The 24825-nt window shown below is 46.2% G+C and overlaps 1 protein-coding gene across 2 annotated transcripts in view; it reads left to right on the forward strand.

Annotated features, from left to right (window-relative positions):
- Window positions 1-24825, forward strand: part of FLT3 (fms related receptor tyrosine kinase 3) — an 84272-nt gene that overhangs the window by 23422 nt on the left and 36025 nt on the right. For both annotated transcript variants that reach the window (XM_051834117.2, XM_017337503.3), the window contains exons 3-9: window positions 2224-2426; window positions 4916-5031; window positions 12593-12722; window positions 17020-17147; window positions 17472-17611; window positions 17706-17859; window positions 19193-19361. In XM_051834117.2, coding sequence (XP_051690077.1) covers window positions 2224-2426; window positions 4916-5031; window positions 12593-12722; window positions 17020-17147; window positions 17472-17611; window positions 17706-17859; window positions 19193-19361 — 1040 coding nt within the window. The remainder of the gene's footprint in view (window positions 1-2223; window positions 2427-4915; window positions 5032-12592; window positions 12723-17019; window positions 17148-17471; window positions 17612-17705; window positions 17860-19192; window positions 19362-24825) is intronic.

Here is a 24825-nt window from a genome sequence, read left to right on the forward strand (position 1 = left end):
CAATTGTTGAAGGCATTCCTAGCTTTGGGGCTGCTGGCTCAGATGTGTGGGGGGCACGCCACTGTGCATTTCCCCAGCAGTGACTGGCAGTAACTGTTCCCTCCATCTCACCGTGAAAATGTGTTGTCGTTCTTTTCAATTCTGGCCAATCTAATTAGAAGTGACATCTCTGCTTCTTACTCTATGATTCTCTAATTATAAGTGAGTTTGCATATTTTCTTATATGTTTGAGAATCATTCTGTATATATATCTATTCTTTTGGTGAATTATTTACTCAATTCTTTTCCCCATTTTTCTACCATGTTTTTAGTTTTGTGTCCCTCAACTTCTAGTTCTTAAATTTTTAAAAACTTTTGTTGATTTACTTATTTTTGAAGTTTTATTTATTTATTTGAAAGAGTTACAGAGAGAGAGAGAGAGAGAGAGAGAGATCTTCCATTCACTGGTTCATTCCCCAAATGGCCACAATAGCCCTTGCTGGGCCGGGCAAAAGCCAGGAGCCAGGAGCTACATGTGGGTCTTGCACTTGGGTGGCAGGGGTGCAAATACATGGGCCATCTTGCACTTGTCAGGTATTGCCTAAGCAACTTACAGGATATTCACTGAATAGGTGAACAAAGAAAACAGTAGCAGAAGCACTGACCTACTCTTTAGCAAGAGTGTGTGCATGTGCCTGTGTGCGCTTATGCACATATGGGTATGTGTAGGAGATAGGGGTCCAGCCTCTTGCTGAATCTCACCTATTCAAGCTTCCAAGGAGTGTGTGAGCCTATGGTAGCATCTATCCAGATAATTTGTTGGTTTATTTTTAATTAATTAACTTAAAATGCATTTGAAAGACAGAAAGACAAAGAACAAAAAAGACAGAGATAGGCAGAGAAAGCTCTCCCATATACTAGTTCACTCCCCCCACCCCCAACACCTGCCGTAGCTAGGCCAGACTGAATCCAGGAGCTGGAAACTCAATCTGGGTTTCCCAGGTGGGTGACAAGGATTCACTTCAGCCATGACCTATTGTTCCAGGGTGTGCATTAGCAGGAGGCTGGAGTTGGGAGTGGAGCTGGGGCTAGAACCCAGACATTCTGATGTGGGATGTGGGTATTGCAAGAGGTGTCTTAACCTCTGCAAGAAATGCCTGCCCCAACATTTGTCCCCTTTAACAATTTATCATCACTGTGTAGATTCTTATCTTCATACCAATGATCATAAATGCATCATTTTACCAGTGTAGTATGAATTTTTTTATTATGGTTTATATTGGTTTGCTAAGGCTGGAGTGACAAAGCAAAGCCTGGTGACTTAAACAACAGAAATTTATTGTCTCCCAGTTCTGGAGGCTTGAAGCATGAAATCAAGAAGTTTGCAGGGATGGTTCCTTCAAGTTCTGTGAGTGAGACTCTGACCCAGCCTCTCCTTGGCTTGTAGATGGCCATGGTCAAGGGCACAGGTCGTTCTGCCTGGATGCATGCCTGTTTCCAAATCTGCTCCTCCGAGGAGGATGCCAGTCATGCTGGATTAAGGCCCACCTAGGGTTCTCATTGTGACGTGATTACCTCTGCAAAGACTCTGTCTCCAGGAGCTGCATTGTGGTGCAGTGGGTTAAGACTCTGGAATCTTATCTCAGTGCTGGTTCAGGTCCTGGCTGCTCTGCTTCTGATCCAACTTTGCACTTATGCATCTGCGAAGGCGGCAGCAGATGACCCACGTACTTGAGCTGCTGCCACCCATGTGGGAGACCAGGATGGAGTTCCTGGCTCTTGGCTTCAACCTAGAGCAGATTTGGGCTGTTTAGGCCACTTGGGGAGTGAACCAACAGATGGAAGAGCTCTATCCCCCCACATTTCTCTCTCTCTGTCATTCTGCCTTTCAAATAAAATAAACAAAGTTTTAAAAAAAACCCAAAACAGAAGACTGTATCTAAATAAGGTCACATTCTGAGGTCCTGAGGGTTAGTACTTCAACAAACAATTTTTCTTAGGAGTGGGCACAGTTTCAACCCATAAGAGTCCACACACCACTTTAGAAATGCAGTCTAAAGTTATTTTTCTTTTCTTTGGAGAATTGTAATCAATAGGTTTTTCACCTAGCAATATGCTCTCACAAGAAGCCTGAGTGTCAGGTGCAGTAAACACACACTTGTATTCGATAAAGGCCCATGGGAAGAAGAGCATGAGTTAGACATGCAGCTGTGGTGAATTCGTGTTGCTCTGTCCACACCACAGGTGTCGGAATCCCCGGAAGACCTCGGGTGTGCGCGGAGACCGGAGAGCGCAGGCGCAGTGTACGAAGCCGCCGCGGTGGAAGTAGACGTGGCTGCGTCCATCACGCTGCAAGTGCTGCTCAGCACGCCGGGGAACATCTCCTGTCTCTGGGTCTTCAAAGACAGCGCGCTGAATTGCCAGCCGCACTTTGATTTACAGAACAGGTGAGAGGGGGGATGGCCTGGGGAGCAGCGCGTTTGCTTGCATAACGCGGGGTTCATTCGCAGTTCCCTTTCAGGCTCATGTCCTTGTCTGCCACCACTCATCTCCAGTGAAATAAACTACAAATGTGATTAGGGCATGGACGGATGTCAAATCCCACGAGATGTGCAACATTAAATAGTGACCCTGAATGGAAACCGTGGGCTTTAGTTAATAATCATGTGTCAATATTGGTCCCTCAATTGCAACAATATACTACACTTCCCCAACATGTTAATGCTCTGGGTAGCTGTGTGTGTGTGTGTGTGTGTGTGTGTGTGTGTGTGTAGGGAAGGGTGTGGAGGGATCGCTTTGTACTTTCCACTAAGTTTTTCTGTAAATCTAAAACTTCTCTAAAAATAATGTTTATTAATTGGTGAAAGAGAGCACACGATCACTATTGAATGGCTGGCAACATGTAAAACAAATAGTGAAAGGAATGCTTGGGATGGTTAAAGTGTGTTGTTTTTTTAGCTGGATCACATGTTCCAGAGAGAAAGAATGTTTTATTTTATTCTAATTAAGTAGCAAGAAACTGTCTTCCTGAGGAATGCTTGGGAGAGAACGTTTGCTTTCACCTCTACCTCTCTCTTGCTCCACCATAAGAGAACGGCTGTGTTGTGTGATACCTACAACATATTTCAGTCAGATGGAGCTGTTTTGCAGGGAGCCTCTGTCTCATTGCCCACAAGATTCTAGGCCAGATCTGGGCCTGATGGGCAGCCGGCTGTCTAACTTCTGCTGATTGCTGCCCCCTGCTGTCCTTCTCCTCTTGCCAAAAACAGAGAGGGCAAGGGCAGGAGCCTTTTAAATGTCCACTTACTGATTCTAAGGCCGATTGTCTTTTTAGATTTCAGGGATATCCTGGTGGCCATCGCTGTAAAAGACCTGCCAGAGCAGTGCAGCAGGGTGATACTCAGATGGCAGGAAAGGGGTGTCATGCCCTTGACTGAGGCAACAGGGACCGTATCTGTGACTGACCTGTGCCAATTAAAGTTGCATTTGTTCCCTAAGGTCAAGCAAACAAGTAACGTTCGGGACAGATGGTATAACGCAGAGGTTTAGTTCTAAATCTTGGAACACATTCATTTTCCTTTCCTCTTTTGAGAGCCTGTTACTCAGTTCTGTTTTTTCGGTTACTTTTATCTTGGGGTTACACCAAAGTACTCTTCTATTATGAATTTTAGCTTCAAGAAATTTCTGGTATTCTTATTAAAATTTTGTGCTGCAGCAGTTCTCACCAGATATCTATCCAAAACAAAACAAAACAAAAAACCCCAAAGTTGTGAAGGAGGGTTCTTTTCACCTTGGAAGATTATTTTTGTTCCTCTTGCTCAGTTTATTGGTCACTCCCGTGGGCCAGTTAACCTCGAATCAGCACGTGTGCAGAGGTGGGCATTGTGGCGCAGCTGGTGAAGACACTGCTTGGGATGCCTGAGGTTGAACTCATCTGTGCTTCCGACTCAGCTTCCTGCTATCACATGCCCAGGGAGGCTGCAGGTGATGGCTCAAAACCTTGAGTCTCTGCCACTCACAGCAGAGACCTGGAGAGAGTTTCTGGTTCCTGGCTGTGGCCTGGCCCAGCTCTGGCTGTGGCAAGCATTTGGGGAGTGAGCCGGTGAATGGAAAATTTCTCTTTATCTTTCTCTCTCTCAGTCATTCTGCCTTTAAACAAAAGAAAATAAACTGAAAAGCAACCACTTCAGTGACGGTAGAGAATTATAGAAATGTGTACCTGACCTGTGATTTCAGAGAAGCCAACCCACAGAATCAGATCAAATACAGATCCCAGTATCTCCAGTATCTTTCCATCTGTGTGACTGCAATCACATGGACTCTGGAGCTGTGCTGCCCAGGGCCCTACAGCAGGGCTTCGGGAACATAATGTACATAATGTGCATTTGGTTTGCCTGGGGATGTTGTTCAAATGTAGACTTTGATCTGATGGGTCTAGATGGGGCCTAGGATTCTGCCTCTTTGTCAGCTCCCAGCTGAGGCTAAGGCTTACTTTGAGTAGTAAGGACCTAAAGGCTCAACAAATATGAAGTGAAATCCATCATCCCTCAGCAGCCTGTTGGAGAGTACTTTAAACTTTAATGAGAGTGGCTGTCACCAAATCCACAGCCAAGTTGTCTCCGTATGAGCAGGTGTTAAGACACCACTTGGGATGCCCATGTCCCAGATCCAACTGCCTGTGAGCGATTCCTGGCTCCCTATTCCGGTTTCCCGCTAATGTGCACCCTGGCTGGGGAGGCAGCAGGCGGTGGCTCAAGTGGCTGGGTCCCAGCCACTCATGCGGCAGCTGTGACCCCCCCTCCCCCCCGAGCAGCCCTCTCTGTCACAGTCGGGGAAGGTAGGAGTCACTGAAGCACTCTCTGACTCAGTATGAAATTTTATGTTTTTAGTTTCACATGTTTCCCAAAAACAACAAGTTCTCTTTCCTGTTTTGCAGAGGAGTTGTTTCCATGGTCATTTTGAAAATGACAGAAACCCAAGCTGGAGAATACCTACTTTTTATTCAGAGCGAAGCTACCAATTACACAATATTGTTTACAGTGAGTATAAGAAGTAAGTTCAGCTTGCTACTAGGCATTTCCAGTCCCCCAATGCAGTGGCTTGGAAGCCACGAGCTTCTGGCCAGCAGCTCCAAGCGTGACACGCAGGGTGCCCTTGATAGGTAGCTGAACTGGGGTGGGTGTTTGGTACAGCATTAAGGACGCTACCTGGGAAGCCTGCATCCCGTATCAGAGCACCTGGTTCAAGTCCCAGCTCCACTTTGGAATTCCAGCTTCCTGCTCATATGTTGCACAGGAGACAGCAGCGATGTCTCAAGTACTTGGGTTCCTGCCACCCATGTAGGAGAACCCAGACTTGGTTCCCAGCTCCTGGCTTCAGCCTGGCCCAGCCCTAGCTGTTGCAGATGTTAGGGATGTGAACTAGCAGATGGGAGATTTTTCCTCTGCTCTTTCTCTCGGCCATTGAAATAAACAAATAAAAAGAAATAAATATAAATAAATAAGAAGGAATTCAACTTAAAACATGTAGTTGAGTTGGCTGAATTGCTTCCTACCACCCACATAAGCTGCTGAGAGCTGGGAATCTGGTGTGTCCTGTGGGCGCTCAGATCGTGAATGTTGTTAAAACCCCAGTGCACCCTCTGTTTTGGGCTCCCATTTACTTTTTTCAGTAACAGATGGTTGATGGGGAAGAAATGGAAGGCATTTTGACATTGGCATCAGATGATCTGGGTTCTAATTCTGCCTCTGATACTGCCACCATTGGCAGGTCCCTTAATCTCTCAGTTTCCTTGTCAATAAACTCATCATGGCTGTTGAACACTTGAAATGTGGCTGGTGTGACTGGACCGTTTTAATTTTATTTCCTTTGGATTAATTAAAATTAATTAAATTAAATTTTAAATTAATTAAAATTTGACTTTATCTGGCCATGCATAGCTAGTAGCTACTGTCTCCAACAATGCAGGTCTAGGCAAATGCCAGGCCATATGCAGCTATTAAGGAACAGGTTGGCAGAGTCACCAACTGCATGAGCTTTCTGGCTTGCTTCCTTCCTGTTCTGCACAGGTCTAGGATTTGCACAAACATGGTGCTGTGCACACTAAACCCACTGCTTTGCCTTACATGTTATACTATAGTTATATTAAATATAACATAGAACATAGTTCTATTAAAACTAAAGATGGCTGCATTTGGGTAGGTGCTCATGCCTCTGGGGGCCAGGGCAGTGCTGTGAATAATCTGGGTTTCTACTACTTCAAATTAGCTTCCCTGGGTGGAGGTGGGGGCTGCAGGTAGGTATTGGCTCAGGCAGTTAAGACACCCATGTCTCATGTCAGAGTGCCTGGGTTTGAGTCCTGCCTCAACTCCACATTCCAGCTTCCTGCTAATGTGCACCCTGACAGGTAGCAGGTGATAGCTCTCAAGTAGTTGGGTCCCTGCCACCCATGTAGGAGACCTGGATTGAGGTTTGGGCTCCTGACTCGGCCCTGGCTCAGCCCTGGGCCTTTGCAGGCATTTGGGAGGAAAATAGGATAGGGATTCCCCACCTCTAATAACTAAGCAAATTTTTTAAAAAATGTAGCTTCCTGGGCTACACATTAGTGCAGTGCCAGGCTACCCTCTGCCTGGTTAGTGACAAGTGCGTGAAGCTGGGCAGTGGTGCACACATGTCCAGCCCACAGATGAACTCTGGGCAGCAGTGACCATGAGCATGCTTTGCAATGATCCTGTGTTCACAAAGATGAGAAATGAGACACTCAAGTGAGGAAATGGGCCCAGCGAGGGGTGACGTGAGCCAGGCCTACTCTTTCCTCACATACTGCACTGGGCCTGCTGTGATAATGCATGGTTTTGTGGTCAAAGTTACTCGCAGAGGGGAACACTTCACATTTCCCACAGTGGCATCTTCCTCCAGGCAGGGGCAGGGGCAGGGGCAGGGGCAGGGGCAGGGGCAGGGTGTCAGCTTCTGAAGTCAGCCTGTGAGGCAAAAATCTGGTGAAGTGAAAATTTGTTTGGAAAAGCCCTTCAATTACTCAAGAACTCAGAGCTGGAGAAGCTCAGTGTGTCCATGTTGCACAATGTGTCCATGTTGTGTAGTCTAACATGTGTGTCCATATTGTAACAATGTGTCCTTGTGTGTCCATGTTGTAGTGTGTCCACCTGTGTCCATGCTGTGTACTGTGTCCACCTGTCCGTGTTGTAACAATGTGTCCACATGTGTCCATGTTGTAGTGTGTCCATGTTGTGTAGTCTAACATGTGTGTCCATGTTGTAACAATGTGTCAATGTGTGTCCATGTTGTGTGGTCTAACATGTATGTCCATGTTGTAATAAAGTGTCCACATGTGTCCACACTGTGTAGTCTAACATGTATGCCCATGCTGTGCAGTGTGTCCACATGTGTCCATGTTGTGTAGTCTAACATGTGTGTTCATGTTGTAACAATGTGTCCACCTGTGTCCATGTTGTGTACTCTGTCCAGCTGTCCATGTTGTAACCATGTGGCCACATGTGTCCATGTTGTAGTGTGTCCATGTTGTATATAGTCTAACATGTATGTCCATGTTGTAACAATGTGTCCACGTGTATCCATGCTGTGTACTCTGCCCACCTGTCCATGTTGTAATAATGTGTTCACATGTGTCCATGTTGTACAGTGTGTCCATGTGTGTCCATGTTGTAGTGTGGCCCAGTTCTGTCCATGTTGCACTGTGTGTCCACGTGTGTGTTGTGCAGTGTGTCCATGTGTGTTCATGATGTACAGTAAGTGTGTCTACATGTCTGTATCTGTGCTGTACATTGTGTCCATGTGTCTGTGTTGTACAGTGTGTCCACATATTTCCATGTTGCACAGTGGGTCCACATGTGTCTGTGTTGTCCAGTGTGTCTACATGTGTCCATGTTGTACAGTAAGTATGTCCACGTGTGTCTGTGTTGTACAGTGTGTCTATGCTATACAGTGTATCCATGTTGTGCAGTGTGTCTACATGTGTTCATGTTGTGTAGTCTATACATGTGTGTCCATGTTGTAACAATGTGTCCACATGTGTCCATGATGTACACTGTGTCCATGTGTGTCCGTGTTGTACAGTGTGTCCACATGTGTCTGTGTTGTATAGTGTGTCCACATGTATCCATGTTATACAGTGTGTGTCTGTGTTGTCCAGTGTGTCCACATGTGTCCATGTTGACAGTAATTATGTCCATGTGTTGTCTGTTGTACAGTGTGTCCATGTTGTACAGTAAGTGTTCATATGTGTCTGTGTTGTACAGTGTGTCCGCATGTGTGTTGTACAGTAAGTGCATCCACATGTGTGTGTGTTGTATAATGTGTCCACGTGTGTCCATGTTGTACAGCGTGTCCATGTTGTACAGTAAGTATAGCTCATTGTGCTCCAGGTTAGAAGATGCTTGGGAATTTCTTGCTCTCTCTCTCCCCTTCCAAGCATATATAACTTGTATAACTGTAAAAGGTAGTAGATATCCACTGTGTCTATTATATTTAGTGTATCTTCCTTTCACTTAGGATTTACACTGTTGTAATACATACAATAATAACCAATGAAGTCTACTATATAGATTATAACATGTTTTTGGCATTCTGATGGGTCACAGGGTTCAAAATCACAGGTAGAAGACACTTGACAACTGTCTGTAAAAAAACGGGCAGGCATATGGGGCAATGGTTAAGACACTACTGGGGATGCCTACACTGCATATCAGAGTGCCTGAGTTCAAGTACCGGTTCTGCTTTAAATTCTAGCTTCCTGCCAGTGCACATCCTGGGAGGCAGCAGGTGATGGCTCAGATACTTGGGCTCCTCTCACCCATGTGGGAGACTCAGTTTGAGTTTCAGGCTCCTGGCTTTGGCCTGGCCCAGCCCTGGCTGTTGAGAGCATTTGGGTTGTGAACAAGTAGATGGAAGATCTCTCTTTCTCTTCCTTCTGCCATTCAAATAAATTAAAAAAATTAAAAAACATAGCTTTAAAAACATAAAGCTTTTTTGGAAAGGAAGAGTTCAGTCAACTGCAAATCCAGTATTAACCAACAGTGTTGTGTGGTTGCCAAATAGTGAATTTGAGGGTCTGGTGCTGTGGTATAGCAGGTAACACCACCACCTGTAATGCCAGCATCTCATCTGGACACCAGCCTGGGTCCTGGCTGCTCCAGCTCTGATCCAGTTCTCTGCTAATAGAACTCAATGGAAGATGGCCCAAATACTTGAGACCCTGCTACCCACATGGAGACCCAGATGATGCTCCTGGCTCCTGGCTTCAGCCTAGCCCAGCCATGGCCATCATGGCCACCTGTAAGGTGAATGAGTAGATGGAAGATTCGTCTCTGTCTCTCTTCCTCTCTCTGTAACTCTTTCAGATAAATAAATAAAAATTTTTTTTGAAAAAAAAATGAATTTGAGCCATGACAGTGTTTATGAAAATATCCTATCTAGATTAAGTAAATTCATAGATTATTATTTTCAGTTCTACATTTTTTTCAGAAGAATACTGACAAAGTAGAGCATCCAGGACTGACAAGAACTTGAAATTCCTTGAGTTTGGAGCAGCTGAAGGAATTGGGGAATATTTAACTTAGAGAAGGAACTATTTTGAGGACAGAAGATTGATTGTAATGTAAGGTAGAGGAATTCTTCTGGGATTTTGAGTCAGGACACCTGAGATAACTAGTTAAAGGTCTTGGATGGTGATTATCTTTTTTAACCTTGGTTTCCTATTTAAATATTGAAGAATTTTCTTGTGGAAATAAAGCTGTTCATTAAAAACAAAAACAAAAGCAGACACATGTTCTAAGGGGTATAAATGGGGCCAGTTGTTAGAAATTATGGGGGAGCCGGTGCTGTGGCGCAGCAGGTTAAAGCCCTGGCCTGAAGTGCCAGCATCCCATCTGAGTGCCGGTTCTAGCCCCGGCTGCTCCTCTTCCAATCCAGCTCTCTGCTATGGCCTGGGAAATCAATGGAAGATGGCCCAAGTCCTTGGACCCCTGCACCTGCGTGGGAGACCCGGAAGAAGTTCCTGGCTCCTGGCTTTGGATTGGCACAGCTCCAGCCATTATGGCCATTTGGGGAGTGAACCAGCAGATGGAAGACCTTTCTCTCTCTGTCTCTACCTCTCTCTGTAACTCTGTCTTTCAAATAAATAAAACAAATCTTTTTTTTTAAAAAAAAGAAATTATGGGGAGAATAAAAACTGCCAGAAGATGGGAAAAGACATTTTCAATTCACAAGCAACAAAGGATTAATAGTCGTAATATGTAAAGAGCATCTATAAATCAATAAGAAAAAAGTGGCAAAAAAGTCCCAGAGAGGTATTTCATTTATAGATCATGAAATTGAAGTGGTTAGTAAATGCATTAAAAGGGAAACTTAAGCACAATCAATTTTTTTTAGATTTTATTTATTTGAATGGCAGAGTTACAGAGAGAGAAATAGACACACACACACACACATGCACACATGCACACAGGGCGGAGAGAGAGAGAGAGAGAGAGAGAGAGAGATCCTTCATCTGTTGGTTCACTCCCTAAATGGCCACAATGGCTTGGGCTGGGCCAGGCAGAAGCCAGGAGCCAGGAGCTTCTTCTGGGTCTCTCACGAGGGTGCAGGGGCCCAAGCACTTGGGTCATCTTCCACTGCTTTTCCAGTCACATTAGCAGGGAGCTGGATGGGAAGTGGAGCAACTGGGACTCAAACTGGTACCCACATGGGATGACAGTGTTGCAGATGGTGGCTTAATTTGCTGTGTCACAACACCAGCCCCAGGTACATTAAATTTTAAAGAGTATTTGAACAGACAATGATTTATGAATCAGTAGCAGATGGCACACTATTGGGTACCACCAAGGGGGATGTGAGGAGAAATTTTTATAAGGTGTTTGTGAAAACAAGACAAAGAGACTATTTGATTGGTTCAAGTGGAAAGTCCCTAGGTAGAAATGAGTTTGCAGTGTCTGGTAGTCTCTTGTTAGAGTTTAGTTGGTGGCTTCTGATTGGTTAAGCTGAAGTTTTATTTTACTACTTACACTGAGTTGATCTTTGATTTGCCTATGTACAAACCCAAGACGCTGGAGCAATCTCAGAGAAATGGCATCTGAATAAATCACTTTCAATTATTAATTGGGAAAGTTTAGGGTAGGCATTTGTGCAGTGGTGAGACTAGCATCTGGGACCCTGCATCCTTTGTTGGAGTGCCTGGGCTGGAGTTCCAGCTCCACTCTTCATTTCTGTTTCCTGCTAATTCACACACTGTGAGGCAGCAGTACTGGCTCAAGTTCTTGGGCCCTTGCCAGTTACATGTGGGACTCAAACTGAGTTCCCAGCTCCTACCTTTGATCTGGCTCTGCCCTGGATGTTACCAGCATTGAGGGAGCAAACCAGTGGATGGGCAATCTCCTCTCTCTCTCTCTCTCTCTCTCTCTCTCTCTCTAGCTTTCAAATACAAAAAATAGGTCAGGATGAGTGTTTTGCCTAACAGTTACAATGCCCATGTCCCATGTCAGAGTACCTGGGTTCAACTCCTAGCTTTGCTCCTGGTTCCAGCTTCCTGGCAGTGCAGACCTGGAAGGCAGCAGGTAGTGGCTCATGTAATTGGGTCCTTATCACACACTTAGGGGATCTGGATTGAATTCTCTGAACTTCAGCACATCCCTGCTCTGGCCATTGCAGGCATCTGAGAAGTGAACCAGCTCTCTCTCTCTCTCTCTCTCACTCTCTCTCTCTCTCTGCCACAGCCTTTTTCTCTGTGTTGTGTTGTGGTGTGTGTGTGTGAATGTGGGAGCTTGAGTAAACCTCTAAATTCTACTCCAATTCTTTGTGCATCCTTATATTTCTGCTAGGTCTAGAAAACATTTTGGGGAGAAAGTTGAGTTTTGAACTATATGCTAATCACAGGTTTTAAACTCTATGTGATTGGCGGGTTTTTCTTTCTGATGTGTAGCAATATTTCTACATCCACATGGCTTCACCCCACCTCGATGATCTATGGGTGTCTGAAATAACTACAGGAGTGGCTGGGAAGATGGAGCTGCCCCTGCTACTAGGGTTGAATTGATTGTGGCTGAGTGAGGAGGCAGAAGCCATGGGTGTGGTATAAAATATGAACTTCTCTTTTTAGATTTATTTATTTATTTGAAAGTGAGAGTTACACAGAGAGAGAAGGAGGGGGATAGAGAGGGAGAGGAAGAAGAAGAGGGAGAGGCAGAGGAAGAGGCAGAGGGAGAGGGAGAGGGAGAGAGAGAGAGGTCTTCCATCCACTGGTTCACTCCCCAATTGGCTACAACAGCCGGAGCTGTGCCGATCCGAAGCCAGGAGCCAGGAGCTTCTTCTGGGTCTCCCATGTGGATGCAGGGGTCCAAGGACTTGGGCCATCTTCTACTGCTTTCCCAGGCCATAGCAGAGGGCTGGATCGGAAGTGGAGCAGCCGGGACTCGAACTGGCACCCATATGAGATGCCAGCACTGCAGGTGGCGGCTTTACCCGCTATGCCACAGCATTAGCCCCCTGAACTTTTCTTTAAGGGTGTAGACTTCTTTGTTGAGAGGGCTGCTAAGATGGTCATGTTTACAACACTAAATTATAATCATTTATGGTGCTTTAGATACATTGTTTTACACATTAAGAAGACCTTACTTCAGAAAGATGGAAAATCAGGACGCCCTGGTGTGCATCTCTGAGAGCATTCCCGAGCCAATTGTGGAGTGGGTGCTTTGTGATTCGCAAGGTGAAAGGTATGGCAAGTGTACAGGTAACTGCTCTTACTGCTCTGTTTGTGTTGGTCTTTTCCTGATGCCATTGATAGCCTAGCGCGTGTAAAATTCAATTTAACCCCATTCAAGCAGTGAACTTTGAAGATGTATTTCTTTCTTTATTTGCTTACTTATTTGAAAGGCAGAGTGACAGAGAAATTTAGGTGGGTAGGAGAGAAATCTTCCATGTGTTGGTTCACTCCCAAAATGGCTGCAGTGGCCCCCAGGGCTGGTCTCATGCCAGAGTCAGGTGGCTAAAAACTCCATCCACATCCTCCATGTGCATGGCAGGGCCCCGAGCACTCAGGTCATCTTCTGCTTTCTTCTCAGACCATTAGCAGGCAGCTGGGTGGGAAGCGGAGCGGCCAGGAATTGAACCACTGCTCCTATACGGGATGCCCATGTGATAAGCAGGAGCTTAACCCACTGTGCCACAGGGCTGGCCCCACCAAGCGGGAAACTTTGGCTCCTCCAATGTAAATAATGACTAGCAGGGGCTTCCATGGGGAGGATGGTGGTGGGTATTCTGAGTAAAGGGGCTTGGGGGAGCTGCGCAGACAACCTGCAGGTTCTTCGTGGCATTGCACCACACACCCGGAAGCTCCTGACCGCACCCCTGGCTCCCTGAGTATCTGGTTGGGGAAAGAGCCAAATACTGACTTTACAGTAGAATTGCCTTACAAGAAAGAAATTCCCTGAGATGAAATGTTTAACCTGTTTATCTTGGAAAAGCAGTTTGATATGGTGGTTTAAGGATATGGAGTCCAGAGCCTCAGAGCCTGGGTTTGATCCTTGCTCTGCCTAGCAGCTGTGTGGTCTTGAATGAGTTGCTCAATGTCTGTGCTTCATCAGAAGCATGGGGATGGTAGCAGGTGCTGAGCGATGATGAAATAAATACACAAGCAACACATGGCAGGCAGTAGGGATGGTATAAATGTCATGTTTGTTTGCATGTGGGCCACAGCTGAGTTCTCATAAAGTAAGAATTCACACAGTGTAAACAACTTAACCTTCACTGAGGGGCTTGCATCGCAAAATGTAACTAAATAGAAGGAAAGAGTAAAAAAAAATCAGATTACCAAGTCAGCGAGTCTACACAGACTCCACAGCCATTAACTGTTTTGGGAAAGGTAGTGGCTAGGGAAATGCTCTAGGGAATCCAGGCTCTTTTTCATCTGAGAAGGGAAGACAGAGCATTGCTGCGGTGAACACCATGTGGTCCTGGCCCACGGCCTTCCTGAGTGACATGTGGGTTCCCTGCTGTGCTCGTGGTGGGGACTCCGTCAACTGTGGCAGCTCGGCCCCTCTGCCTCTGCCTGCTCGCCCTCTCCTGGGCTTGAGGAAGCAGGTGTCTCGCTTGTTAGGCTATGTTGAAGCCCTGTCATGCTTTCTCTCTTCCCTCTTTCTTCTCTCTCTCTTTGCTTTCTTTTCCTGTCATCTTTCTCAATTCCTCCTTTTTTAAAAAGATTTATTTATTTGAAAGTCAGAGTTATACAGAGAGAGGAGAGGCAGAGAGAGAGAGAGAGAGAGAGAGAGAGAGAGAGAGAGAGAGGTCTTCCACCTGCTGGTTCACTCCCCAATTGGCCACAATGGCTGGAGCTGCACCAATCCAAAGCCAGGAGTCAGGAGCTTCTTCTGAGTCTCCCACACAGGCACAGGGGCCCAAGGACTTGGGCCATCTTCTACTGCTTTCCCAGTCCATAGCGGGGAGCTGGATCAGAAGTGGAGTAGCCGGACCTCAAACTGGGATGCTGGCGCTTCAGGCCAGGGTGTTAACCTGCTGCACCACAGTGCTGGCCCCTCTCAATTCCTCCTTTTTAAAGATTTATTTATTTATTTGAAAGACAGAGTGATAGAGAGGAAGAGTGAAAGAGAGAGCGATCTTCCATCTGGCTGCAGTGGGGTAGGCTGATCCAGGCTATGAGCCCAGAACTCTGTCCAGGTCTCCTGCATGGGAGGCAGGGACCCAAGCACTTGGGCCATCTTCTGTTTGCCATCTCCTGCACATTAGCAGGGAGCTGGATAGGAAACAGAACAGCCGGGACTCAAACCGGTGCTCCCACAGGGGATGCCAGTGTCTCCAACCCCAATTCCTCCTTTCTTTCTCTGTCTTTTAACAACAGAAGAGTTCATCAAGCATAAAAATTTTGAATTGCTTTATTCTGTAATTCTCTTTAGTGTTATTCTTTTTTTAAGGTTTTTATTTAATGAGTACAAATTTCACATGTACAGCTTTTAGGAATATAGTGGTTCTTTCCCCCATTCCTGCCCTCCCACCCCTACTCCAATCCTACCTCCTATGCCCTCTCCCATCCATTTTTTTTTTTTTTTTTGACAGGCAGAGTGGACAGTGAGAGAGAGACACAGAGAGAAAGGTCTTCCTTTTCCGTTGGTTCACCCCACAATGGCCGCTGCAGTCGTCGCGCTGCGGCCAGTGCACCATGCTAATCCGAAGCCAGGAGCCAGGTGCTTCCTCCTGGTCTCCCATGCGGGTGCAGGGCCCAAGGACTTGGGCCATCCTCCACTGCCTTCCCGGGCCACAGCAGAGAGCTGGACTGGAAGAGGAGCAATTGGGACAGAATCTGGCACCCAAGCAGGACTAGCACCCGGTATGCCGGTGTCACAGGTGGAGGATTAGCCTATTGAGCCGCGGCGCTGGCCTGGAAGCCTTTTGAGTCCACAAACTCTGTCAGTATTTAGACAGGGCCATATGCAAAGTAGAAGTTCTCTCTTCCCTTCAGAGAAAGGTACATCCTTCTTTGACAACCCATTCTTTCCACTTGGATCTCACTCATAGAGATCTTTCATGTAGGTTATTTTTGCCTATAGTGTCTTGGCTTTCTCCTTGCCTGAAATGCTCTCTTGGGCTTTTCAGCAAGATCTGAATGCCTTAAGGGCTGATTCTGAGGTCAGAGTGCTATTTAGGGCATTTGTCATTCTATGAGTCTGCTGTGTGTCCTGCTTCCCATGTTGGATCATTCTCTCTTTTATAATTCTATTATTATTATTATAAGGCACTTGGTCTTATTTATGTGATCTCCTTGACACTTAATCCTGTCTCTATGTGGTGCTATTCTAAATAGTAGAGACAATGACTGACTAAATTTCCTATGAACTCTTGGTAGAAACTGTGGATTCGGTCTGTTTGCCTTTTGGCTTCCTCTTGATTTTGTCCCTTTAAAACAGGCTCTTTAATTTAACTTTGTTGTTCTCCTAAACATTCATCATCATTTTAAAACATATTCAGTTGAGAACCAAGCAAGTCATAATGTATTGTTAAACCCTCTAACACCATTGCATAATAGCATTTATTACCCAGTGGCAGATTTCTTTAGCTGACCTGGTGTACTCATTCTTTGTATATGTCTTGGATGTATTTGGCTCCAGGAAAGTCATTTGGATTTTCTTTAGCTAAATAGTAAATGTGCCCCCTCTAAATCTGCAGGATTGAATCGTTTTGAATTGTTTTGAGGCTTCCAAAGTTGTCTTGGTGACCAAAATATAGGGGCAGTCCTGCTAACAAGGGGTTGCTTACTATGTGTCACACCTAAACTTTCCAATGTTTGAGATTTTAAAGTGCAAAGTCCTTCTGTGTCAATCTCAAGGTTTTAGGAGAGTTTTGGATTTGTAAAAGAATGAAATAGGCTTGTGTATGTTAGAAGCCCATTCACTGGCAGTATGGTGGTTGAGAGTGCTAAATTCCAGATAAGCCATAAAGATGCATTACGTGGGGGCTGGCATTGTGGCTGTGCCTGCAATGTCAGCATCCTATAAGAGGGCCATTTCCAGTCCTGGCTGCTCCACTTCTGATCCAGCTCCTGGCTAATGTACCTGGGAAGGCAGTGGATGATGGCTAATGTGCTTGGGCCCCTGCCATTCACATGAGAGACCCAGATGGAGTTCCTGCCTCTTGGCTTCAGCCTGGCCCAGACCTGGCTGTTGCAGCCATCTGGGCAGTAAAGCGGTGGATGGAAGATCTCTCTCTCTCTGTTTCTCTGTCTCTACTTCTCTCTTTCTGAACTCTGCCTTTCAAATAAATAAATACATCTTCTAAAAAAAATTCTTATTTCTATAGAATTAGCTGTAGTAACCACTGGCTACTGAATAAAGTTGTACTCATCCCACAATATGTAATGTTCACTTTTCACCATTTTTCCTTAGCAAACCTGGGTATCTATTTTCTGCTCCAATTTATAAAACCAGATTCAATAATAAAAGTAATAATAATAATAATAAATTTGATGTGTTTGGTCAAATGGACTCTGTTTCCTGATTGCAGCTGTAAAGAAGAAAGTGCAGCCGTTGTTAAAAAGGAGGAAAAGGTACTGCACGAATTGTTTGGAACTGATATAAAGTGCTGTGCGAGAAACGAACTGGGCAAGAAATGCACCAAGCTGTTCACCATAGGTAAAGCCCGCAACACCACGTGCTTTCACTGTTTGCTACTCTTCCGTAGAAACCATCTAGAACTAACAGCAATTGTGTAGGAATCATTCAACTTCCAAAAGGCTCCGGTTCCTTCCTCCCGTTTTAAATGTAATATGACAGATTCTGTGAATGCTGATTCCTTCCTTAAAGCCCACACAGTCTTTGAAAGATGCGTTTTTGACAGTGGTCGGTACCATTTGCACTGATGCTGACATGTGTGTTCTGCAGAATGCTCTGTAAATAGTGTGTGATAAGGACAAAGGCCCCTTCCTTCCCCTCACTTGGGATGTTTTCATCTTCTAGATCTGAATCAGACTCCTCAGACCACGCTGCCTCAGCTGTTCCTGAAAGTAGGCGAGCCCCTGTGGATACGGTGCAAAGCTGTTCACGTGAACCACGGGTTCGGGCTCACGTGGGAACTGGAACACAGAGCCCTGGAGGAGGTAGTGGGACAAGCGTGTGCGCTGACAGTGCAGGGAGGAGGGAGCTACAGCACAGCCTGACGGCGTGACTTCCAACTGTGTTTCTTTACCGTAGGGCAGCTACTTCGAGATGAGCACGTATTCCACAAACAGAACTATGATTCGGATTCTGCTGGCGTTTGTGTCGTCGGTGGGAAGAGACAATGCAGGCTACTACACCTGCTCCTCATCCCAGCACGCCAGTCAGTCAGCACTGGTTACCATTCTAGGTAATGCAGGCCACCCACTTAGTTTTAATCATTCAAACTGTAATCATATACTATTTAATAATATTTACATTAATGATTATTACCATAACTTAATAATCCTTGTCACTTCATCATCTTTATTCATATTTTTAGTCATTTTAGGGTTTGATGTGAGGTATGCAATGCAAATTCTGCTCTCAGGATAATGTTACTACCAAAAAGCTGAAAAAGAAACTGAGTTAGAATACTTTGTAAAAATAAGCTGCCCAGGGGCTGGCACTGTAGCATAGCAGGTGAAACCACCGTCTGCAGTGTTGGCATCCCATATAGGCGCCAGTTCGAGTCCCCGCTGCTCTACTGCCAATCCAGCTCCCTGCTAATGGCCTGGGGAAAGAGGTGGACATGGCCCAAATTCTTGGACCCCTGCCACCCACATGGGAGACCCGGATGAAGCTCCTGGTTTCAGATGGGCACAGCTCCAGCTATTGCGGCCACTTGAGGAGTGAACCAGCAGATAGAAGACCTCTCTTTCTCTCTCTCTGCCTCTGCCTCTCTGTACCTCTGCCTTGCAAATAAATAAATAAATAAACCTTGGGGGTGGGGAAAAACAGGCACTAGTAAGTAAGTGCTGAAAGAACCAACTGCCAGAGCCGTGAGCCATGATTGAGAGAACTGCACAAGTGCTGAGAGGGACCATGTAGGATTTGAAAGTAAGCACGGGTAAGTGGTCTCAGATTAGGATGTAGCCTTCAGCCATATTGCAAATGCTACAAACTGCAGTGAGTTTCTTAGCAACTAATAATGACGGGCTCCAGCAGGAAGCCTTGCTCTTCCATTCATGCTGTGACATTATTTCATGTGACACCTGTCACAGAGAGAGCAGGAGCTTCCAGATTCTCACTGGTGTGTATGTGATTGGCTGGGAGTGGGGCCTTCCTTTAGCTTCTTGAAATCGTCTGCAAATCTGTAGACTTACTTATTCAAGGGATCATTGAAAGGTTCCTAGAAAAATTGTTCATAATATGAAAAAACCTTGTGCAGATTTCAAAAAATTCTTACATGAAAATAAGCTTCTCTTTTAAGTCCACATTTCCGTGAGTTTTCAAAGTGCCCTTGTACATTTCTCTGGGAAGAGAGTCAATCATTTATATCACATTCTTAAAGTAGTCTGGACTCCAGAAATATCGAGCTCTGGCTTAGAACTGCAGATGAGACGCCTGTATTTCTCCTTGGAGTAGCCAACTTGAGCTTTCTTGTGTGAACCTGGTGAATAAAATGTTACTTTATGTCATCTCAATAACCTCTCCATGGGAATCTCATTATCTACTTACAATACTCTTTTCCTTTCTAACAGAAAAGGGGTTTATAAACGCTACCAATTCAAGTGAAGATTATGAGATTGACCAATACGAAGAGTTCTGTTTTTCGGTGAGGTTTCAAGCATACCCACAAATCAGATGCACCTGGACCTTCTCTCAAAAATCTTTTCCTTGTGAACAACGAGGTCTTGAGGATGGATACAGGTGAGGCCGCCGAGGCGTGTAAGACATCCCTGGTGGTGGGCGCTGCTTCCCCGTTCCCTTTGAGAAACACTGCGTTCTGCTCACCGACGCGACTTCAGCATGTCTGGGATGGGACCTGGAACTCACATTTCCAGTATGCCCAGATGATCTGCATACAGGCGGTTTGTGGCGCGCATCCTTGGAGGGAATAATTAATCCCAGAGCCCTGATAGGCTTGAGAGGATGTGTGTCCCTCTGTCCTTCAGTGTCTGGCCTGAAACCCTGTCATACAGCATCAATTTTAAGAGCTAGAATGTGTCAAAGCTCTTGACGGTATAAGGAAAAAATTGTTCCAAAGAGAGAATGGATAATTACTCCTAAAAGGTAATTTCTTAAAAAAGACTTATATATTTATTTGAAAGGCAGAATTACAGAGAGGCAGAGGCAGAGACAGAGGCGGAGAGAGAACGGTCTTCCATCCACTAGTTCACTCCACAAATGGCCACAATAGCTGGAACTGGGCTGATCTGCAGCCAGAGCCAGGGCTTCATCCGGGTCTCTGCACATGGAGTCTCCCTGCACGCACCTGCAGGGGACTGAGGAAGCAAAACTCTTTAGAAACAGAGAAACCCACGTGGAGGTGCGCTGACTTGTGTTTTCAAAATTAAAAGCGGAAATAGCCTGGTAAAGAGTGAGGGGAGTTTTGGTTTGGGGGGATTTCTCTCTCTCTCTCAAAATTTATTATTAATTTGAAAGTCAGAGTTACAGAGAGGGAGAGGGACACACACACAGAGGTATCTCCCATCTGCTGGTTCACTCTTCAGGTGGTTGCATTGGCCAGAGCTGGGCCAGACTGAAGCCAGGAGCCAGGAGCTTCCTCCAGGTCTCCCATGTGGGTGCAGGGGCCCAAGCACTTGGGCCATCTTCTACTGCTTTCCCAGGTCATTAGTAGGGAGCTGGATTGAACGTGGAGCAGCAGGGACTGACTCAAACTGGTGGCCACATGAGATACCGGTATAACTGGTGGCAGCTTTACCTGCTACGTCACAACATGGGCCCCATTCAAGACTCTCTTATGAAAGGCATTCTCCATTCCCTGTTTGGGAAATGAAAAACCACTTTCCCCATCTGTTCTGGCTATGGCACCCCTATCTCTGGAGACTGATCCCAGGTAACATGGTTTCAGGCTGGAACCTGAGGGACTGGGAGACACTCATCAGCTCTTGAGCAAGTCCAGAGTTGGGATAAATCACCGTTTCTGAGCCTGCGGTTCATCAGCCGCCTGTCCAAGAGCCATGTGGGTGAATGTTAACAAGTGTGGGTTCCTGCCTCCTACTCCAGACACGCTGAATCCAAACTGGGGCAGAATGAGTCTGTAATGAGGACTTGAGGTGGTTCCTGTCACAGGTCTGCACCTGTGCTATGTGACATGGTAACCACCAGCCACATGTTGCTGTTGGGGACTGAAGGTAGACAGTCCATGCTGAGCAGTGCCAGGACTTCACAGTACATGCTAGGTTTGAAGACTGCGTAAAGAAACCAAGAGCATAGTGAGATGGTGTAACTGTCTCATCAATTGTTTTTCTATTGGCTGTGTGGGAAAATCATAGTGTTTGGATATATTGACTTAAATTTCTGGTTATGTTTCATTTCATCTGCTTCTTTTTGCTTTCATTATGTAGCCAACTGAGAATTTTTATTTTAATTAATAAGATTCATTAATGATTAAGAGAGAGAAACAGATGCACAGAGAAGATATCTCCCACCTGCTGGCTCACTCTCTCCCAAATGCCTACAACAGCCAGGGTTTTGCCAGGTGGGAGCTGGGAGCCAGGAACCCAATCCAGGTCTCTCCATTTGGATGGCAAGAACCTAACCTCTGGAGCCATAACTGCTGTCTCCTGGGGTCTGTATTAGCAGGAAGCTGAAATCGGGAGGCGAGCTGAAACTAGAACCCAGGCATAGGACTGTGTGTATCTCAACCAGCATTTAACCACCTTGCCCGATAATTTTCGAATGATGCATGTGGCTTGCGTTTGTGGTTCATGTATTTTATAGGACAGCACAGGTCTAGATGAAGGGTTAGAGTCAGATTCTTTTCATCTCAGTTCCGCTGTGGTTCCATGCCCACTGTGTGGTTCTTCATACCCCAGAGTGATTTGTAACTGGTCCCTGATGGGTTTTGAAAGAGTTGCCATGCAGGGTTTGCATGGGGCCATCCACCGGCTCTTGCCCAAACCCTCTTCTGTCCAAAGCGTTCATCTCCCAGGTGATTCAGACACAGCCCCTGAGCTGGTGGACCAGCATCCCCCAGCTCTGGGCTGCTCAGTAGCAGCACTGCTGCCCCCTGGGCTGGAGCAGTCTCTGCTGCGGGGGACTGCCCTGAGCATGGCGGGATGTTCACGAGCGTCCCCAGCCTCCACCCACTGGGTGCCAGTAGCGCAGCCCCTCTCTCTGTTGTGCCCACAAAACTATCTCTTGACCTTGTTAAATGTCCCCTTGTGGGCAATTCTGCCCCTGGCTGAGATCCACTGCCTCAGAGGGAGCACCCACCGCCACCAGCTCGTCCTTAGAGCCATCGAACTCTCCAGCGTGGAAGGCCAAGGAGTCGGCCCCTCTGCTGCCTCCTGGAATCACTCAGAAGAGCCAGTGTGTCCTCGTCTCCTCTCTCCACCACGTTGTGTGTCCATGCGTTGCTCACACTTCTAGAAAAGCTCTTAGCGTTGGGGGAATCTCTTCTGCCCTGAGTCACAGGGACAAAGGAGCCACTCAGTTTAGTTCAGCAGCTGTCTCTTGAACACCTTCTTGATGGGTTTGGTGCTTACAAGGAGCTGCGACAGTGACTGAGGGAATGTCCCCTCCCTCTCGTTCCACAAAACACGCAGATCACCACTGAGCTGGTGGCAGTTGGCAAGGGCTTTTGAGAGCCATAAACTCACTGATTCGAGGACCAGGGCTCTGACATATGGGCAATGCAGTGGCTTCGTGTATTAGTGGCTTAGTTTACTTCCTTGCATGGCCACAGTCTGCTTCCCTGATCCCAGCAGTTATCCTATAGATATAGCCAAGTGAATGAACTAGGGCACATCTTGACCTCTGTAGTGTTTTGTACCTTTTACTTGTAATTAGCTGATAATATGATTACCTTTGCATGTTGGTTGTCACTAGTGAGTTTATAAACTTCATAAAAATAGATGCCTTGTCATCTCTCCGCCTTTGTACAATGCCCTGTTAAGTAAATGCGTGTTTCATAAAGGAACAAATTCAACATCATTCCTGGCAAGCAGCTGAAAGTGCTCTGAGTCTGAGCGAAGGATGAGTCAAAATGATCCTTTTTTTTTTTTTACAGTAATTTATTTATTTGACAGGTAGAGAGAGACAGAGATAGCAAGAGAGAGACAGAGAGGGAGAGGGAAAGAGCCCCCAAGAGAGAAAGTTCCCAGATGCTTGCAACAGCCCCAGGCTAGGCTGGTGAGCCAAAACTGGGAGCCGGGAACTTAATTCGGGTCTCCCACATGGGTGGCAGGGACACCTACCTGAGCCATCCCTGCTGCCTCCTTGGGGTCTGCATTAGCAGGACACTGGAGGCAGGACCCAGAGCTGAGTATCAGACCCAGGCAATCCAGGGTGGGGGGCGGGTGTCCCAGCCGCCAGCTGACTGCCTGCGCAAGGGCATCGTCTTCGCCCCAGCGGCCAGCGTGCACACACGCTCACCACAGCTCCTGGCGCTCAGTGCTCACTTTCTAGGCCACCGTAGGCATCAGGAAAAGAAGAGCCGGAGCCTCTGTCTTCCTGGACAAGATGCCCAAAACACTGAGCAACAACAAAATGAACGACAAAAATTGGGCACACTTTAAATGTCTTTTGCTCTCCACGTTAGGCTGTGTTGAGATGGGGTGGGGGATGTTGCATGAGTTCTTTTAAAATTTTACTTTAGAGCTCACAATTAACTAAAGGTATACAGTAAATGTGCTGAGTGTCTTTTATCTCTCACCTTGATTCAATGATTTAAGCAAGGCGAATTTAGCCTATGAAATCGAGTCTAAGGGCCCTTCACAAAATTTGTGGAAATGGAATTAAAAGACCAGTTTATGCTCAGGTGTTGAGGGCGGTGGTTAAGACGCCTCTCGGGATGCCTGAATCCCATATGGACGTGCCTGGGTTCGCTCTGCTCCCTGTCTGATCAAGCTCCCAGTTAATGTATCCTGGGAGGCAGCAGGTGATGTCTCAAGTACTTGAGTCTCTGCTCCTGTGTTGGAGACCTGATTTAAGCTGTGGGCTCCTGGCTTTGGCTTAACCCAGGTTTGGCTGTTGTAGGCATTTCGGGAGTAAACCAATGTGTGGAAGATCTTTGTCTCTTTCCCTCTTTCTGTCTCTCTGCCATTCAAACAAATACAAATAAAATAAAACGTTTTAAAATGTAAAACGGGGTGTTTACTTTGGTATGAAAATGTTTGAAATACGCCTAGTGTTTTGTAATACACATTTTTCATGTACTGGGTGAGGATTTCTTGTGCACATAGGCTTCAAAAATGTTTTGTGACAAAATAAACCCCACTTCTAATTCCCCTGGCTGTGAACTTTTGAAGGCCTCTCGTGTCTGCATCATGTTGCAAGAGAGGTTTGTTTTTCAATCTGCAACCGAAAGCTCTGGGTAATAACGCTACTCCTGCGCGAGGCCGGTGTGGTCACGGCGTGTGTGCCAGACTCTGTCTGCTTCCCCACCTTCCCTGCCTCATTTCTCCAATTTACTTCCTCAAATGGTCCAGCCGGAGTGGAGTAGGGCTTGCTTTTACGTGTTTGCATTTTATTAAATTATAACTTTCCACTTGTCCCAGCATCCTGCTCTTGATAAAAGGATCCAGGATATTTGACCCACGTGTTTGCTTACTGCCCTATCTCTGTAGACTTAAATCTAAAAACACCAGATCTGCCTTAGCTTTCCCAAGTTCCGTGGTTAAAAAAAAAAGAAGGAGAAGAAGCAAGGCACTTCGTAGACCTTCACAATTATGTAGTAGTCCCTTCTGAGACACCCTCATTAGCCTTCCCTCCTCTTGTCCTTTTCCTTGAAATGTTCAGTTCTCCAGCGCCAGGACTTCGAGCTATGCCCATCGCAAGCACGGACGAGACTTGCTGGGTGAGCAGGGCAGTGATGGGTCCTGGGTGCTGAGCCCGGGAGAAGAATGGGCAAATTGAGACGTTCTCGAATATAAAGCAGGCTATGTAATCCCGGAAGCCTGGGGAGGAATGATTTCTCTCTCCCTCTTTTTTTTTCTGAGGAAGATGGGTCTGGTGTGTGTATAAGATGAGGGGTGACATGCGTGAGTCGTGTGTCACCCCACCTAAGTCACAGCCCCTCTCTTTCTACCATTTGAGGCAGCCGTGCTGGCTCCTTTTCTGGGTTGTCAGGCACGTGCTCCGAAGCCACTCCCAGAGAAGGATTCTTCTCTGAGCTTTCCACATGTGCCAGACAACAAGCAAAGTC

The sequence above is a fragment of the Oryctolagus cuniculus genome, chromosome 9 (genome assembly GCF_964237555.1).
Source record: "Oryctolagus cuniculus chromosome 9, mOryCun1.1, whole genome shotgun sequence".
Lineage (NCBI taxonomy): Eukaryota > Metazoa > Chordata > Mammalia > Lagomorpha > Leporidae > Oryctolagus > Oryctolagus cuniculus.